The 17836-nt window shown below is 41.7% G+C and overlaps 1 protein-coding gene and 1 long non-coding RNA gene across 13 annotated transcripts in view; one reads left to right on the forward strand and one right to left on the reverse strand.

Moving 5' to 3' along the window:
* The window catches only part of MTMR3 (myotubularin related protein 3), a 139966-nt gene that overhangs the window by 113768 nt on the left and 8362 nt on the right, over window positions 1-17836 (forward strand). For all 6 annotated transcript variants that reach the window (XM_059408796.1, XM_059408799.1, XM_059408800.1 and 3 more), the window contains 9 exons: window positions 1369-1465; window positions 3208-3321; window positions 8305-8510; window positions 9032-9163; window positions 10138-10249; window positions 11634-11829; window positions 12633-12818; window positions 15777-15947; window positions 17142-17287. In XM_059408796.1, the coding sequence (XP_059264779.1) occupies window positions 1369-1465; window positions 3208-3321; window positions 8305-8510; window positions 9032-9163; window positions 10138-10249; window positions 11634-11829; window positions 12633-12818; window positions 15777-15947; window positions 17142-17287 (1360 nt within the window). The remainder of the gene's footprint in view (window positions 1-1368; window positions 1466-3207; window positions 3322-8304; window positions 8511-9031; window positions 9164-10137; window positions 10250-11633; window positions 11830-12632; window positions 12819-15776; window positions 15948-17141; window positions 17288-17836) is intronic.
* LOC132023318 (uncharacterized) overlaps window positions 1486-17836 on the reverse strand; it is a 101923-nt gene continuing 85572 nt past the window's right edge. For 3 of the 7 annotated variants that reach the window (XR_009405930.1, XR_009405927.1, XR_009405922.1), the window contains 3 exons: window positions 4216-4350; window positions 3495-3585; window positions 3314-3400 (listed from right to left, as the gene is read on the reverse strand). This is a non-coding gene — a long non-coding RNA (uncharacterized LOC132023318). Of the gene's footprint in view, window positions 1816-3313; window positions 3401-3494; window positions 3586-4215; window positions 4351-11874; window positions 11924-17836 lie in introns of those variants that run through there. The other 4 variants (XR_009405926.1, XR_009405929.1, XR_009405924.1 and 1 more) reach the window with 4 other exon arrangements.

The raw sequence follows: 17836 nt of genomic DNA on the forward strand, positions 1-17836 counted from the left end.
TTTCGCTGTAGAAATACTAATGTTTTGATTAGTAGACCCTGTTGAGAGTGTTAATCTAATACTATATTATATATACGATTTTAAACTCAAGTTTTGAAATCTGGCCCATAGGATTTCTGATGAGGAGTTGTAGATTTATATTACTATTCTTGGTGAACTTGTTTATTTTATGTTTTATGTATATTGTGGGTGTGGAAATGGGAGAGTAGCCAGTGACAGGGACTGGATTATGGTAGGACAGACCTACCATAATAACCTCTCTCAGTCTCAGTTTTATCCTCTGTAAAATGAACTCGGTGATAACCACTCTGAGTTGGTAGTAGTGATTAAATGAGATAACATAATTCTTTTTTTTTAAGGTTTTATTTAATTACCTGACAAATGAGAAATAGGCAGAGAGAGAGAATGGGAAACAGGCTCCCTGCTGAGCAGAGAGCCCCATGTGGGGCTCCATCCCAGGACCCTGAGATCATTACCTGAGCGAAAGGCAGAGCCTTAACCCACTGAGCTGCCTAGGCGCCCCAAAATAATGGGAACGACCTAAGTCAACCTAAGTGTTCATCAATAGATGAATGGATAAAGAAGATGGGGCATATGCACGCGCATGTGCACGTTGTGTACATACACACGCATACAGGAATATTACTGACTCATAAAAAAGAAAACCTGCCATTCGTGACAACATGGAGGGACCTAGAGGTTATTATGCCAAGTGAAATAAGACAGAAAGACAAATACCATATGATTTCACTTATATGTGGAATCTAAAAACGGACAAACAAAAAAATACAGATTCATAAATACAGAGAACACATTAGTTTTCTGGTTGCCAAAGTAGGGGGTGGCGATGGGCAAAAAGGGTGAAGGGGATTAAGAGGTATAAACTTTCAGTAAGAAATATGTCAAAAGGATACAAGGTACAGCATAGGGAATATAGTAATATTGTAAATACAATAATATTATAATATTTTATTGTAATACTGTAGTATAGTCAATAATATTGTAATAACTACCATAATATTGGGATATAAAATTATAATAGCAATATTATAATATTGCAATAATATTGTAATAACTGTCACTCTGTATGGTGACAGATGGTACCTGCACTTACAGTGAGCGTTTCATAATATATGTAATTGTTGAATCACTATGTTGTAGACCTGAAACTGATGTAAATTGGATTAGCTATATTTCTATTAAAAATTAGTTCCTCATTCCTTTGTATAGTCTTACGCTGACAGGGACTTTTTAAACTAAAACTAAGTACATGTTATTTATATAACTGAGCAGGGTAGCTATGCTTTTATTCTACCTGTTTTACAAAATGGTATTCATTTCTTTCTTTTTGCTGTCCTTGGCCCCTAGGGGAGCATGTAACGTCAAGGTTTAAAAACGAAGTGGAGCGAATGGGTTTTGATATGAACAATGCCTGGAGGATTTCCAACATCAATGAGAAGTACAAGTGAGTTGTATGGGTGCCTATGGACTGTGCTTCACAGCCAGTGCCTTTGCAGAAACCCCAGTTCTCATGCGGCGGAGCATTTGAACTTAGACATAGACCTATTTTTTCAGTGGAATTTTATTATATCTAACTGCATGGTCTTCAGAGTACTTCTTGAGCCTTCTATTCCCATTGCTGTTACTGGAGTGGAAAAGTGGTATTTCATAGGATTCTGGAACCTTCCTTTCCATCCCCCCTCCAGATCTCTGTTGTTCCAGGTGCGTGCATTTCCTAGACAGTATTGTGTTCTCATGTAGGCAGGCAGTTTCCATTGGTCTCGTCACCACTTGATGTCACATTGGAGATAGACTCTGTAATCGCAAAGCAGTGATACAACACTTATAAGCTAGTTTTTATGACTTAATTTTACTCCAGATTCTATGAAATAGGCATAAATACTATTCTGTACTTTCCAACTAAATAGCTATGACCATTTAATCATTAAATATTAATATAATCACTATTAAATATTTCCCATTTCTTGTTTCCTTAAAAGGTGTGAATACTTTGGTATTGGGGGGCAGCTAACTATTATGATTTTGGTGGTCTAAATTTCTATGAAACAAAAGAAAATTGTTCAGGAGATTTAAATTAGTATTTTTCTCCTCTTAAGATCTAGCAGTTGGAGGCATTAATCATTCTGTTTTTCAAACTGCCTCAAATTATGATAGCCATTTTCTTGGTCTGTTTGTGGGTAGCCATCAGAGCAGTGGCTTTTAAATTCTTGATATTTAATCTTCTGGAAATTGAGAACATGTTGTAGATATTTTTTGCAGAATGATCCTAAACTACTTGGTGTTTTCTGCCTCTTCCCCCACTGCATAAGGTAGGCAAGGGCCGCTTCAGGTGGTGGTACAGGAGGAGGAGGAATTTGTGTATTTTAAGATTCGGATTGAAGGTCTTATTCCCTTCACTGCTAAAAAGGAATATTAGGATACCCATAGAGAGACAATGTCCTATAAGTGAAAAACCTGTCAGAAAGAACTGCTTTTTAGGGCACCAGCCTGACTAGCATGTAGCTACTATCTTCCTCCCTAATGAAAAGAGCTTTATCCCCCCTGAATATAGTTCTAAAGTATGTTTTATGAAATTATGATTAACAGCTTACTCATATTACTAACTGTGATTATGTATGCAGTGTCCTGACTTCTGGTACTGCTTCTGCATACCCTGCCTGTACCTGTTACCTATAATTAGGACACATCAGAGAATATGTTAGTAATTCTGTAAGGTATCTGGAAACTTGAAATTGCAGACTTTTGTCTTTCTTCACATGTTTCCCTTTGACAGAAGCCTGAAAGAGTGAGGGGGTCTGGTAGAGGTTGACAGACTTTCTCTTCTGTAGTTGGACTGTGAACTTTATATAGTTAAGAAGTGACTTCTATGTTTGTTATAAGAGAATGTTAGAGTGAAGTAACTGATTGCCTGTGGGCTCCCCTTATTTCAGATGTTAGGATCACCAAATTCCCAAAGGTAGCCTAAAGTAGAACAGTGCCAGATACTGTCAGGCGACATACACATAAGTAAACACCTAAGGTGACTAGTTTTGCTGAGTAGACCAGGACTCACTTAAAGCTCCATATTGCCTTTTAACTGGCTCTGGGTAGCTTGATCAGCATCCTTATACTGGCTCACCTAGTGTCTCTCCCCCTTTCCCTCCCTGTCTTCTTCCCCCACTCCCTCCTTCTCACCTTCCCCATTAGGCTATGTGGTAGCTATCCACAGGAGCTCATAGTGCCTGCCTGGATCACCGACAAAGAACTAGAGAGTGTAGCAAGCTTCAGGTCCTGGAAGCGCATCCCTGCCGTCGTCTACAGGTAAGTAAGCCTAGCCAGGCCCAGCCTGGTCTGGTGCTGCTGTCCACTGCATGTGGTCTGCTGCTCTGTTGCCGCTAACCTGGGAAGGAAGGAAAGGGTTCAGAGAATTTTCCAGGCAAGCTTGTGCTTCCTTATAGTTAAAGCCACTCTTACAGTGACACACTGATACTTACCGCATTCAGAATACTTGCTGATGGTTCAGGTGATAAGAAAACTTTAATAGAAAAGTGGCTAGTCTTGCTATTTTAAGAGCCTTCTGACATTCTGTGGGAAGATAATGTGTTACTGCATTTGGCCTTTGGATTGAGAGAGAGGAGTTAAAGTCAAGTAATTTGTGATCGTCTTTGTGGTTGAAACTTTGACACATGAAAGAGCTCTGTTTTGAGAGGGAGCATTAAAAGGAGAAGGCTAGGGCTTGGCTAGATAGAAGATCTTAAAAAGATCAAAGACCTAAGAGCCAGGGGAGGCAAGTTCTAAAAGGGAATGGTGGCGTGGTGTCAAGCACAGGTTTGGGAGTTCAGGTCTTCTCACTGATAACTCTTGCTAAGGCACCTTGAGTAAATTCCCTAATTTACCTCAGCCTGTTCCTAATTAGTAAAATGGAATGACGGTCCTCCTTCAGAGGTATGCTGAGCCGCATGAATGCATCTGTGAATACTGGGCTGCTCTAAGCAGTACATGGAGGAGGTTGTATTCCTTGGGACTGTTTTTATATATAATTCATTGAATAGCTCAGCTCTCAAGGACTCAAGTTAAGACTTGAAGAAGACATTGCCTCTTATTTTGAAATTGTTTCAGATGTCATCTCTTTATAGTATTTACATTCTCCATTCCATTTTTCCAGTTTGCAGATTTGGGCTTTCCTTGAATTTGGGCCTAGCCACTGGGGCTCACCCAGAGACTTCCATGCCAGGAAGCATTCCGTTTAAATATTGATGTTGTAGGAAGGGATTTATCTCCTTGTGGGATTTCCACTGAGGTAACCAGCTTGTTCATTTAGTCCACTGATGGCAAATTCTGATGGCTGTCCTGAATAGAGAGAAATGAAAAAGTATTTGTTTCTGGCCCAGTGGAATCCATTAAGTTTTCAATCTCAATTTTCATCACTGTTGTTTTCAGACACCCCTAGAAAAGTAGGTCACCAAATTTACCTATCACTCTAGTGACAAGGATGACACAGGAATTAGAGAGCAGGGAAAGCTGAAAGGATTTGTGTCTTAGCAGTGATTGGCCTATCTCAAATAGGGAAAGCAGCCAGCTGCTGCTCTGTGGCCAACAGCTGTGTTAGATCAGCAGCCCTAGTATTTGTAGGGTTTGTGGACTTTGAGCATAAGAGGAAAGGACTGTCATTTTCAAAGTACAGGGCTTTAGGTGAATTTTCCTTGTTGGTAGAGAAGCCTATAAGTGCAAGTTAAAGAAAAATTTAGAATAAACAACAGAAACCTTTTTTTCCCTTCTAAAATTTATTCTAGAGGGCATGGGCCATGGGTCCCCCCACCCCCAGCCCTTTCTAGAGATTATAGTATATATGTATAAATGAAAAATTTATTTCTAATTTCTCTTAGAAAATCTGCTCTCAAAGGATTACAAATGAAAGTTCTTGGTATTAAAAAAAAAAAAAAAAGTTCTTGGTATAGTCCAAACAAACTCAGCTAGGCTTTTAGGAACTAGCCTCTGTTTGGGAACATTTTTGAATCTCTGAGCCCCAAACTGGGTTGTTAAAATGGTCAGGAAGTTTTGTAAGGGGTGTATAGAAGACTGTTTTGGGGATACTCTGCGACTCTCTGCTTTGCCAGGCCAGGTGGCAAGCTGCTTCTGAAATTCAGCATACTTTTACTGAATTTAGTTGTCTGTAGACTGCAGTAAGGATTCCTGAAGTTGCTAGCAGCAGTTACTTGACAGCATCATGCTGAACCAGTGCCTCATTAGTGTTTTTTTTCCCACTGTGATGAGAGAGTGTTTAATTGGGTTTATTACTGAAGACCAAGATTGCTCTAACCTAGCAAGGTGCAAAGGGCATCCATCTGTAGTGCAATTCACAGCTCCCCCCTTTGTGCACTGAGTGATTATTAGAAATTTCTAATCATTTAGTGAGCTTGCTTAATACTAACTTAGGAATAGTTTAAGTATTTATGTATTTCTATATAGAATTGAAGCATTCAGTGTTCAGTAGGGGACTCATCCATTGGACATCTTCATTTTTATACCTTTTCCTTGGTTCTGTTTGTTGATATGGTAGAAATGCTCTTTCATGATTTTTAGCTGTATTGTTTTAGTTTTTGATCATGCAGTTAAAAGCATTTTGGAAGACAGCAGAAAACTGCTTATTGCAACAGTTCAGTTGAGGCTGGCTGTTAGAAATGCTATGACCCTTTAAATCCAAGATCCAAGCTGAAGAGTGCCATCTTCTGTTCCTCTTGGGCATTGCTAGGAGCACTGCAGAGAAAGAAGATGCTCAGGAAAGGCCCTGCTAGCATTTTTTGTGAAGGTTTGGCACAGGTCAGCTCTGTTGTTTCCCAATGCCTATTACATGTGCTAGTAGGCGTTTTAGGAATTAGGTTTGATTTCCAGTTGGGCTCCATTCAGCAGGTGAGCCCACTGAGCATAGTGGCTAGTGCTTTCTGTTACTGCTAGTCTCTGCTAGTCTCTAGTTTCTGACTAGAGACTAGTTTCTGCTAGTCTCTCTGTTCTGGAGGATTTAAAAACTAAAGTAAACTGATGCTTCCAGTGGAATATGGTTCTTGCTGAATTTCATTGACTGCCTGTGAGCTTTAGGATTAAAAATAAAAACTGTTCTCACATTGTTTCTTAAAGATGACAAATAGATTCAGTAGTATGTTTTATTTAGATCTGTCTCCTATGTATGTGTTATAGATGCATATGAATGTATGTATGTAGATTTTTAAAAGATTTTATTTGAGAGTGCGTGTGAGGTGGGGGAAGAGCAAAGGGAGAGGGACAAGCTGATTCTGTGCTGAGCTCTGTGCTGTGACTGGTTTCTTTAACGTAGGGCCCCATCTCAGGACCCCAAGATCATGACCTGAGCCAAAACCAAGAGTTGAACGCTTAACCGATGACTCCGGCCCTGTATTTAGATTTTAATGGGAAGTAAGACATAGATACTTCCCCTCCGGGAGATAGAATTGGGAGGCATTTAAACATTTTGCTTACTACTTACTCTGCTAATTTAGTTTTATAACGAACCGATTACTTTTATAACTTTCTAAAAACTACTTTGTGAGTATCACAGTTCACCCTTTTAATGTGTAGTTTGATTTTTTTAAAAAAGATTTTATTTATTTATTTGACAGAGAGATCACAAGTAGATAGAGAGGCAGGCAGAGAGGTGGGGGAAGCAGGCTCCCTGCTGAGCAGAGAGCCCAATGCGGGGCTCAGTCCCAGATCATGACCTGAGCTGAAGGCAGAGGCTTAACCCACTGAGCCACCCAGGTGCCACTGTAGTTGGATTTTTAAAAATATATTCAGAGTTGTGCAATCATCACTACAGTCAATTTTAGTACATATTCACCCTCTCAGAAAGAAACTCCAGACCCATTAGTAGTCACTAGTAATCTACCTTGTACAGATTTGCCCATTCTGAACACTTCTAATAAATGCAGTCATACAATATGTGGCCTTTTGTGACTGGTTTCTTTAACTTAGCATAACATACTCCAGGTTCATCCATGTTGTAGCATTTATTGGAACTTTATACCTTTTGTGCCAAATACTACTTTTGTAACTTTTTTTTTAAAAGATTTTCATTTATTTATTTATTTGACAGAGACATCACAAGTAGGCAGAGAGGCAGACAGAGGGGGAGAGGGAGGCAGAAAGCCTAATGCGGGGCTCGATCCCAGGACCCTGAGATCATGACCTGAGCTAAAGGCAGAGGCTTAACCCACTGAGCCACCCAGGCGCCCCCTTTTATAACTTTTTAATTGCTAAAATTGCCTAACTAAATTCCTAACTAGGAAAAGACTGGGTTTTACTTTTTATTTTTTTAGTTTTATTTAAGAATTTATTTATTTGACAGAGCGCAAAGGGAGCACAAACAAGGGGAGCTGCAGAGGGAGAGAGGGAGAAGCAGACTCAGGGAGTCCAATGTGGGACTCAATCCCAGGACCCTGAGATGATGAGCTGAGCCGAAGGCAGATGGCTTAACTGACTGAGCCATCCAGGTGCCCCAAGACACTAGGTTTTAATATCACTTTAAAGACTTTTGATTTAGATTTCTGGTCTTAATTTTTACAAAAGATCTATCAAAAAATAAAAAAGGGTCAGAGTATGGCTTACTGAAGTTTATGCTGTTCCTTCTGAGAGCTTAAGGAAAGGTAGCTGGTATGTTGAGCTATCTGCCTATAATAAGAGCAATTTGTGAGTCATGAAATCTCAGAAGATTTTGTAGAATGGTCCACTGTGGGCCAGGTTAATGTTTGAGTCCCAAAGGTGGGATCTTGTTTTAAAAAGAATCCCCAAGCCATCCATAAGTGTACAGTTGCTGCAGTGGGCCCTCAGAAGTTGTTGTGGAAACAAATTTTTCTGCGTCAGCATCTATTATGTCAGGATATTCAGGCGCAGTATTAAGAAGAGATTAATGTTTCATTATTGAATAGCAGAATTAGTGTAGTATTTGTAGATTATATTTTTACCCAGTTTTCAAAAAATAAATTTGAAGATTCAAATGTTTGCTTAATGAATATAAATTTTTTTTTCTAAGAGCACACATTTATCATTTTGTTGCTGACTTTACAAGGGCCTCAAAAATGATCAATTTTTGAGATAGATTCAGATAGGTTTTGTTGTTTATTCTTGATGCTATAGAAGATTTCTGCCCTGAGAGGACTTGAAGCTCACCCATCACTTACCTGTATTCATGCTCTTCATTAACACATTTAAAATCCACTATCTGACTTTTGTATGAGCACAGAGCATCGGAATGGGGCCGCTGAGATGGGTAATGGGGTCTTATTCCTTGCACAGGCACCAGAGTAATGGAGCTGTCATTGCCCGCTGTGGACAGCCGGAGGTCAGCTGGTGGGGCTGGCGAAATGCTGATGATGAGCACCTGGTGCAGTCGGTAGCCAAAGCTTGTGCCTCTGACTCCCGATCAAGTGGCAGCAAGCTGTCTACTAGGAACAGTTCTCGAGACTTTCCCAATGCGGGAGACCTTTCTGATGTGGAATTTGGTAAGATGCTCCCTGGATCCAGCAGCAGAAATTTTTAGAGTATCTTTGAGAACTTTGTCTTGAGTAGCCTTTCCTTGTAAGACCTATAATTTGTTTCATAGGAGAGAGAGGCTGAAGCTTCAGTTGATGGGATTATTTGAGGAATCATAGGTCTGGACAGTGAACCAGACAACTATTTCAGACTTGGCTTAAGAGGGCTAATGTGTCTGTTGTCTTTCTAGTCATTGTGACAACAGTGGGGTATGTATGTGATAGGGGACCTGGAATTTCTCCAGACCATGACAGGAGTCACCAGTCTTCATGAAAAGACTATACATGTAGAAATGAGATAAAGGAGACTGGTAGACAAAACAGAAGATAGAGAAGTCCTGTGTATTAAGGGTTCTGGTTAGGTGGGTTTCATTTAATTGAGGGTTTTTATTTCTTGGTATTGTAGGAGGTGTTTTTAATTCTTATTTTGCACAATTTTGGGGAGAGATGGGTTCATTCTAGTTTTTCACTCCTACCCGTCATGTTCCTAGATTCTTCTCTGTCGAATGCTTCAGGAGCAGACAGTTTAGCCATCCAACCGCAGAAGCTTTTGATCTTGGACGCACGTTCCTATGCTGCAGCTGTGGCAAACCGAGCCAAAGGAGGAGGCTGTGAATGCCCGGGTGAGGTGTATGGTACTTTGTCCCCTGATACTGTTCTCATGAACCCAGCCCATGCCCGGCTGGGTCTTAGTTCTCAATTTGAAATGAACGGCAAACTATGTTCTTCAGCCTATCTTGAGAGAGCCAGAGCTGTTTGGATTCTTAACACTTGTTTCTTTTCAGGGAAGTGGAGGAGGAGGTGCAGGGAAACCAAATAATCTTCCTTCCTAACCTTTAGATGATAAAGAAAGTAAATCCTCCCCGTAATAAGGCCTGTTCATGTTTGGAAGCTGCTTCTTTAGTGGCTCAATTTCTCAGCCTTCTAAAAGCTTTTCGTTGCCTTTGACGGTGGGTTTACTCCTCACTCACCTCAGAGAAAACTTCCCACATGGCTTCTACTTAGAAAGGCTGGGGTGGAAGGTGGAGCACCAAATATAGGACTCTAGCAGCACACCTCTGTCCTGACCTATAGCACCCCTGCTTTCTGAATGTATTCTCCAAGGAGGGACCCCTTCAGTGCCAGTGGTATGCTGATGGAGCAGGGAGAGGTTCCAGGCTCCTTCATCAGGATGTGATCTCAACTGGAAATTGAAAGCAGTTGTGTGAAGGCGATATGTGAATACATAAAATGCATTGTTCTGCCAGCTTCTTTTCGAAGCGATTCCAGAGCTACAAGTTAGATGTGGCCCAAGAAGTTAACCTGAGATGGGATAGCAGGCTATAGATCTTTTAAAAAAAAACAAAAAACAACAAAAAAACTTTTGCTTTATGTCCATATCTTCACAAATCTAACTTTCCTTTTTGCAGAAACAGCTAAAATTCAAGCACTGTTTTTCCTGTGATAAAAGGACTAGACTAATAGGCATCAAAATAGCAGTTTCTTTCGTCAGCAACTATAATGGATTTGCTTTATAGCCTGTTTGCTGCTTTTAAATTTGGCCATGTGGGCTTTAAAGTCAACATATTTTTGTTCTCTTTATTGTTGTTCTCTGCAGAGTATTACCCAAACTGTGAGGTCGTGTTTATGGGGATGGCAAATATTCATTCAATTAGGAGGAGTTTTCAGTCTCTGCGGTTGCTGTGCACACAGATGCCGGATCCGGGAAAGTAAGACTTTGGCCTTAGCTTTAATTTTGCATTGCCTTTTTTCTTTCTTTCTTAATGAGTTTGGAGGTATCTTTTCTTCTGTTTCTTGGTACACTTCGGTCTTACTTTCAGTCCCTGTGTGCATTCTCCTTTCTATGTTAGGAGCACAGTAGCAAAAATCTAGCCCTTTGAAAGGTTTAAAGATGTGGAGCACAAAACAGATCTCCGTCCTCAGAAGCCCTGCCTTCTTGTTTTTCCTGGGACCTCTAATATTCTGCATTGTTTTTGGCTCATTTTTAATTCTTTGGTTTTTGACATCCTATAGGTAAACTTACCTGCTGTGAACTGGGGAGGGGGGTGTTTTTACCTTGAGTCAAAATTTATTCATCATGTTGTAAAAAAGGGTTAAACTTGCCATTTGGTGAAATCCTTTTACATTTGCTTCTGAGTCCTAAACTACCCTCTCTCATTACGAACATTGCCACATTTTAATTGCTTGTTAAAATTTGCAGTGAGGTAGGTGAAGTAACTCCCTCCCCGCCCACCCAAGGGAACTGGTTGAATACAAGAAAAATTAGCAGTAATGGTCTGTGAAACAAATACAGACAGATAAATATTTAAAAGACCCTATTTTACTATTTCAGGAAGCCAGAAATGGTGCCAGAGAAGACAGAATTTTCTCTTTTCTGGTGTTTGTGCTAGAGCCCATAGCTGTTTCCCTGGGTTCTGTTCAGTAGATCTGATCATATCAAGTTTTGCAGAATTCCTTGATTTATTCAATCAAATGGCGGCCTGAACCACTTGTACTAACACTTGGTAGTAAGGGATTAGATTCATCGCAGTTGGAATCAGCCCAGAGGGTGGAGCGCAATTGTCTTTGGGGAAAAAGCCTGACCCAAGAATGAGCTTGCTTCTCCGCTATGGGGATTAGCAACTCGTATTTGCTACATAGCCAGCAGTGCTCTCTTCTGCAAAGGTGGGCCATAGAAAGAGCCTGGCTGAGGACTCAGCAGATCTGCTACTAATTGACTATGTGACTTTAACCAAGTGGCATAATTACTATTTCCTTCAGAAGACTCCAGAAAGAACTACTTATATGGGATATATAACTACCATGGACTGAAAAATACTAGATACTCATTCTCAGAAACTAGCCTTAAGATTTTTAGAACAAAAATTCTATTAATTACTGTCCTATTTCTAAAGCTGTCCTCTATTGCATAGTAGGGGTTAACCTGCATCTATATACATGCTTTATAAAGACAGAGATTTGTTTGTTTGGGCACTGTTTTATTTGGAGGGAAAGATCTTTGGGAATTGCCTTTTAATTTCACGGGTATTTGGCATGATGCAGTAAATCATAAAAATCTGCATTTCCTTTCCCCTTCTGTTTTTATTTTTATAGTTGGCTCTCAGCCCTTGAAAGCACAAAATGGCTCCATCACCTGTCTGTGCTCCTGAAGTCGGCACTTCTGGTAGTACACGCTGTGGATCGTGATCAGCGGCCCGTCCTAGCGCACTGCTCAGATGGCTGGGACCGCACTCCCCAGATTGTGGCATTGGCTAAGCTCTTGCTGGATCCGTATTACCGAACCATAGAGGTGGGTGCATCCCAAGAGTAGGATTTGGTACATCAGTATGAGTGGGCGAAACCTTGGATGGTTTTATGATCAGTTTTGGTCTTGGTGGTTAGGCCTAAAGAGAGTGAAATTTGTTTTAAAACTATTGCTCCTTTACCTTGAGCTAAATTGTGGTGGTGCCTCCCACAGTTCTTGTGTCTTTTAAAATGGAGCAGATTGTGGATAACAAGGTATTGAGAAATTAGACATGTTTCCCCCTGTGTCTATTTACTTGGAAAAGTTTTGGCTGCTCCAGGAAAATGGAGGTATTATAGTAGGATCTTGGCATGCTCATCCTGATAATGGGTCCAGATATCACTGCAGTGTTCTGTAGAGAAAGAGCCCTACTCTGAAAGAACCACATGGTGGGTTAAAGATACAAGAAAAGCCATAAAGGTGCCCTAAAATACATGTAAATCTGGGGTAGGGAAAGATATTAGAAACAAGACTTAGTTAAGTATAACACAAAATAAAGAAATTAAAAAATAAGTTTAGAAGAAATGTGGTTCTTACAGTACATACTGAAAGAAAGTACAGATTCAGGAAAGGCTTAGATAAATCATTAGTACCCATTTGATAATTATGGAATGGAGTTGAGTGAAGTGGGAAATTGCCCTAAGGATGTGTTCCATGGAGACCTTGGCTATGGGGCTGGGTCAGGCCCTCCTGTTGGGCTTACTGGGAGGGTATTAAAAGGGATTATTACTGTTAGTCCTGACAGGCTCAGGACTGTCATAGTCTGCATAGATAAGTACAAATCGTCTATCCCGGGTGTTTCCCTGCAGGGTTTCCAGGTCCTCGTGGAGATGGAGTGGCTGGATTTTGGTCACAAGTTTGCTGACCGGTGTGGTCATGGGGAGAACTCCGATGATCTGAACGAGCGCTGCCCCGTGTTTCTGCAGTGGCTTGACTGCGTTCATCAGCTTCAGAGGCAATTTCCTTGCTCTTTTGAGTTCAATGAAGCATTCCTTGTGAGTTTGGGCTTGTAATTCTTTATTTTGGGGACCTTCTAAAATTATGGGGGTATCAATGCAAATGTTAGTGGGTTAGTTTTCACATGAAACTATGAATTCTTTTTAGAATTTAATAAGGGCCATTCTTTCTCCCAGTTCTAATTAAAAACAGTAAGAAGTATGTGTTTATTCAATGAATATAGATGTATTAGGTTTGCATAAAGTCTTTGAGTTGTTTTATACTTAGCTTTTAAAATAGATGATAGAAGTCCTAAATATTTAGAGAAATAATGGGGGTGCCTGGCTGGCTCAGTCGGTGAAGCATTTGACACTTGATCCTCGGGGTTGTAAGTTCGAGCCTCCCGATGGGTGTAGAGATTTTTAAAAATAAAAGAGAAATAATAGAATATCCTCGGCTCCCTCCAGTCCATCTGCCAATCTCCTCACTGTCCCGTTTCCCCCCCTGGACCCTGGCTTGTGTCCCACACTCACTGCACCCTTTCCTTTGACAGAGGACTCACTATCTTTGCCCTTTTCCAGCCTCTCCATCCACTGCTGCACCGCCTTCCATTGCTTGTCCTCTCCTCAGCTGCATGGTGCCAGCATTTCTCTCCTCTGCATTTTGCATTGGCGTATTTCCCTCTCTACCACATCGTTGCCGTTAGTACTCAGACGTGGCATAGTACCTCCCATCCCCTGAAAACCCTTTCTCAGCTTTGCATCTCTTGCCAGCTATTAATTATTTCCTGTATCTCATTTCTTCACAGCAGAGCTCAAGTCTTCTGCATTTACTGTCTCAAATTCCTTTTTTCCCATTCTCTTAAACCCAGTCAGGTTCAGGTGTTCCCCCAACTACTTTAGCAGAGCTGTGGCTTTCATGTTGCTAATCCAGTGATCAGCTCTCTGTCTTCATCTTGCTAAGAAGTTTGTTTGTTTGTTTGTTTTTAAATTCAGGTATAATTGACAATATAATACTAGTTTCAGGTATACAACATAATTCTATATTTGTGTATATTGTGAAATACTCACAATAATTAACATCCATTGCCACACAAATTTTTTTTCTTGTGAGAACTTTTAAGACCTACTCTTAGCAATTTTCAGATACGCAGTAGAGTATTAACTATATTCACCATCCTGTACATTACATCTCCAGGACTGACTTATTTTATACCTGGAGTTTCGTTTCTTTGACTCTCTTCAGTTTACTCTTTGGCACTGTTTTAGTAACACCTTTCTTGAAACCCTTTCTTCAGTTGACTGCCAGTACAAACTCTGCCTTATTTCTTCTCTGCCTCACTAGCTGGTCCTTTTTGTCTCCTGTGCTAGTTCCTTCATATCTTCCCAGTACTGAATGTTGGAATGCTCCAGCACTCAGCCGCAAAGGTGCTTCTGTATCTCACTGCCTCTCTGGGGATTTCCTCCAGTCTCGATGGCTCTGATTGCTATCCATGATTCCTACATTTATAATTATGTCTTCAGCTCAGATCTCTCCACTTAACTCCAGACTTGCATACCCAACTGTGACTGCTCAGTATCTTCACATGGATGTCTTAATGGTATTTCACACTTAACCTGTTCAAAGCTTGGTTCTTAAGTTCCACATCTTCCCACCCAAAATCTGATCTTCCAGAAGTCTTCGCCCCCATCAGGGGGCAACTCAGTCCTTCCATTTACTTCGGGCAGAAACTCATATGGCCTGCCCAACTCTCCTCCTCCCCCTTTCATACTCCATGTCCAGTCTGTCAGATCTGCAGCTTTGCTTCCAAAATCTATCTAAAACCTGATTACTTCTTGCTATCTCTACTATTCCTACACTGGTCCAAAGTTATCACCATCTCCTGCCTTAATTCTGGAGAGTCAACCCAGCAACTAGAGGTATCTTTCTTTTTTCTTTATTTTAAAGATTTATCCATTCATTTATTTTAGAGAAAGCACACAAGCAGGGGGAGGGGCAGAGAGAGAGAGGGAGAGAATCTGAAGCAGATCCCCTGCTGAGCACAGAGCCTGATGTGGGGCTTGATCTTACCACCTGACACTATGACCTGAACCAAAATCAAGAGCCGGCTGCTTAACTGATTGAGCCACCCTGGCTCCTAGAGGGACCTAGGGGTAGTCCTTCTAAAACATAACTGAGACCATGTAATTCCTCTGCTCAAGAACCTCCAATGATTTCCATTTCACACAGTAAAAGCCAGTCCTTAAAATGGCCTGCAGAGCTGTCCTAGAGCTTACCTCTCTAGATTCATTTCCTGCCATTGCCCTCCTTGTGCAGTGTCCTTCAGTGACACTGGCCGCCTTCTGTTCTTAGAAATTGCAACCATGCGCTCACCTCAACACCTTTGTGCTGGCTGCTGGCTGTTGGCCTCTGCTTGGAGCATTTCCCCCTCAGATACCCTCTTAACTTGCTCTCTCACTTCTTTCTCCTGCTGCCCTATGTGTGCCCTGTCCCTCTTACCCTGCCTTACTGTGGTCCACAGCAGTGGTCACCTCTCCCCCACAGTTAGAATCAGCTCTTTCAAGGCAGGAGAGTCATCTGAGAGTCGTCGCCTACCCAGTACCCCTAGAAATGTCTGGGGTGTGTCAGATGCTCAGGATGATTTGTTGAGTGAAAAGCTGTTTAGAAATGTGCTTTCAGTTCAGACTTGTGTTGCACACTGACCTGCTCTTGTACCCGAGTGATAATGATCTGTCGCTCTGGAGTGTGGCTGTTAACTCGGGACTTCTCAAACTGGTTGCAGGGAGGCCAAGAGGAGTGGGGTGCCAGCAATCTGTCTTTGCTCTTTTGAATCAGGAATGCTAGTGGTTGGGGTTGGTGGTACGAGGAGGCAGCTCTTCCGTGGCTTCCTTGGTTTCCCCATCCTTACGGAGTGTGAATTCTGAGGTGCTCTCAGGGATGTTGGGGAATGGGGGCTCAGCAGGGCTACCCTTCCCCCAGAGACATATACCCTGTTGCTTGATTTTGGACTCCTATAGGTGAAACTGGTGCAACATACCTATTCCTGCCTGTTTGGAACATTCCTGTGCAACAATGCCAAGGAGAGAGGGGAAAAGCATACTCAGGAGCGGACGTGTTCTGTGTGGTCGTTGCTTCGGGCAGGCAACAAGGCTTTCAAAAACCTACTGTATTCCTCTCAGTCGGAAGCCGTATGTATCCTTCAGCCTTTCCTCTCTGATCAGCAGAAGGAATTTGGGGGTGGTGACATATGGGAGCCATTTTCGGTAGTGACTGTTTTCTAAGAGGCATCTCTGTTTTCTCAAGCAAACTTGTTTTCTCTGTTTCTTCCATCTGTCCCGAGGAAGGCTTGTTTCCTGGTGCTGCTCTGATCTGCTTCTAACCCCTTTTTGCTTAGGGTGGTTTGATTTAATACCCGTCTCTGTTTTGCCACTCCAGACACGAATCTTTTTTGACACCTCTTTTAGAGCTTAACTCACTCTTGACATGTTCGGTCTAACAAATGGAAGGGGAACCTAGTTGTCCCCTGGGTGCCCATGATAGCTTAGGAGCTGCCACCAGGCCCCTGGCACCATTCCAGTGCCATCAGGTGATGATGTGCACTGCAGCTCCTGTCTCTGAGAGCAGAAGTGTGTTTGACACTAGCATGTGTGTCCATGTGATTTTCTGCTCACATGGAGAGCTGGTGGACTTTTTTCTGCAAAGGAGCACCTTCAGTTAAGCAGAGGAAAGGAGGCACACACATCTGTGTTGATACATGGTGATATTCCTTTTGTCAGAATGCATCTTAAATCTAAAGAAGTCAAAAGGAAGCTTCATGAGAGGTTGTATTGCTTCGCTAGACTGTTAACATGCTTCTCACTACATTTAAGTAGTCAAAGGAAAGATTTACACTAACTGCTTCTCCTTTTCCTTCACTGTGCCTGCTGGGGAAGTCACAGTATAGGAAGAAAATTCCCTTCTTTTCCCATATTTAAGTGATCCTATACAACAGGTTTGATGGTGTTTTCGGTCACAGTATAGGAAGAAAATTCCCTTCTTTTCCCAAATTTAAGTGATCCTATACAACAGGTTTGATGGTGTTTTCGGAAGCCACCGTTTTTGTACAAGGAAACATAGTTACCATTTAGTGAAATGACTCACTTTCATATGTAGTAAAAGCAACTAAAACCAAGCTGATATGAAAGTAGGTCATTCAATAAAGGGGACCTAAGAAGTAATTAATGAGAAATAGATTTTTAAAAATCTTTTAGATTTTCATGCCCACAGGAGGCCCTCAGGTGGGAAATGCAGCTGGTACACACCTTTTGGATTACAGCTTGGTGACTTTTTGACCCTCATTTCTGGATTTGTTTAAACCTGTATCCCCTCTGCTTTCCTGTCAGGTGCTGTACCCTGTGTGTCACGTGCGTAACCTGATGCTATGGAGCGCAGTGTACCTGCCCTGTCCATCCCCATCCACCCCCGTGGACGACAGCTGTGCACCGTACCCAGCCCCCGGCACCAGCCCTGATGATCCGCCCCTGAGCCGGTGAGCCCGCGTTTGATGCTGAGCCTCCAATCCCTCATGGGTGTGCTTCTGTGTTGGGCACACACAGGCATGGTCAGAGATCATGGCGTCCAGCTCCACATGTCTCACCTAGATCTCTGAAGTTTAACTCAGGGCAGGTTATAAGGGTTTCAGGCTTTGAGGCCATGAGAGTCTCATTTCCTGAAGGGCACTGGGCCCTGTCACTGTATTGCTTGGCTGCATGCAACAAGCCATTTCTCAGTTAATGTGCAAACCTCTAGGTTCCTTGTGACCCTCTGGCTTGAGTTTCAGCCACTGCTCTGTGCTCTTGCCTTTCTGCTGTCATTTGTCTTGTTGGGGTTGAAAGGCAAATGCTGTCAGATACAAAGTTTGGCTTTGCCACTGGAGAATTAACTTTACTGAATTCAGACTGCTAAACAACATGTTAATTTAAAATATTATAATAGAAAACCAGCAGTGCTACTTTCCTTTGCCACTAGTGGAGAAACAGAGCAGTATCATGATGTTTTTTAAAATATTTAAATACAGCATTTGCTATTTGTTTATTTG

This window comes from Mustela nigripes, chromosome 8, assembly GCF_022355385.1.
Source record: "Mustela nigripes isolate SB6536 chromosome 8, MUSNIG.SB6536, whole genome shotgun sequence".
In the NCBI taxonomy this organism is placed as follows: domain Eukaryota; kingdom Metazoa; phylum Chordata; class Mammalia; order Carnivora; family Mustelidae; genus Mustela; species Mustela nigripes.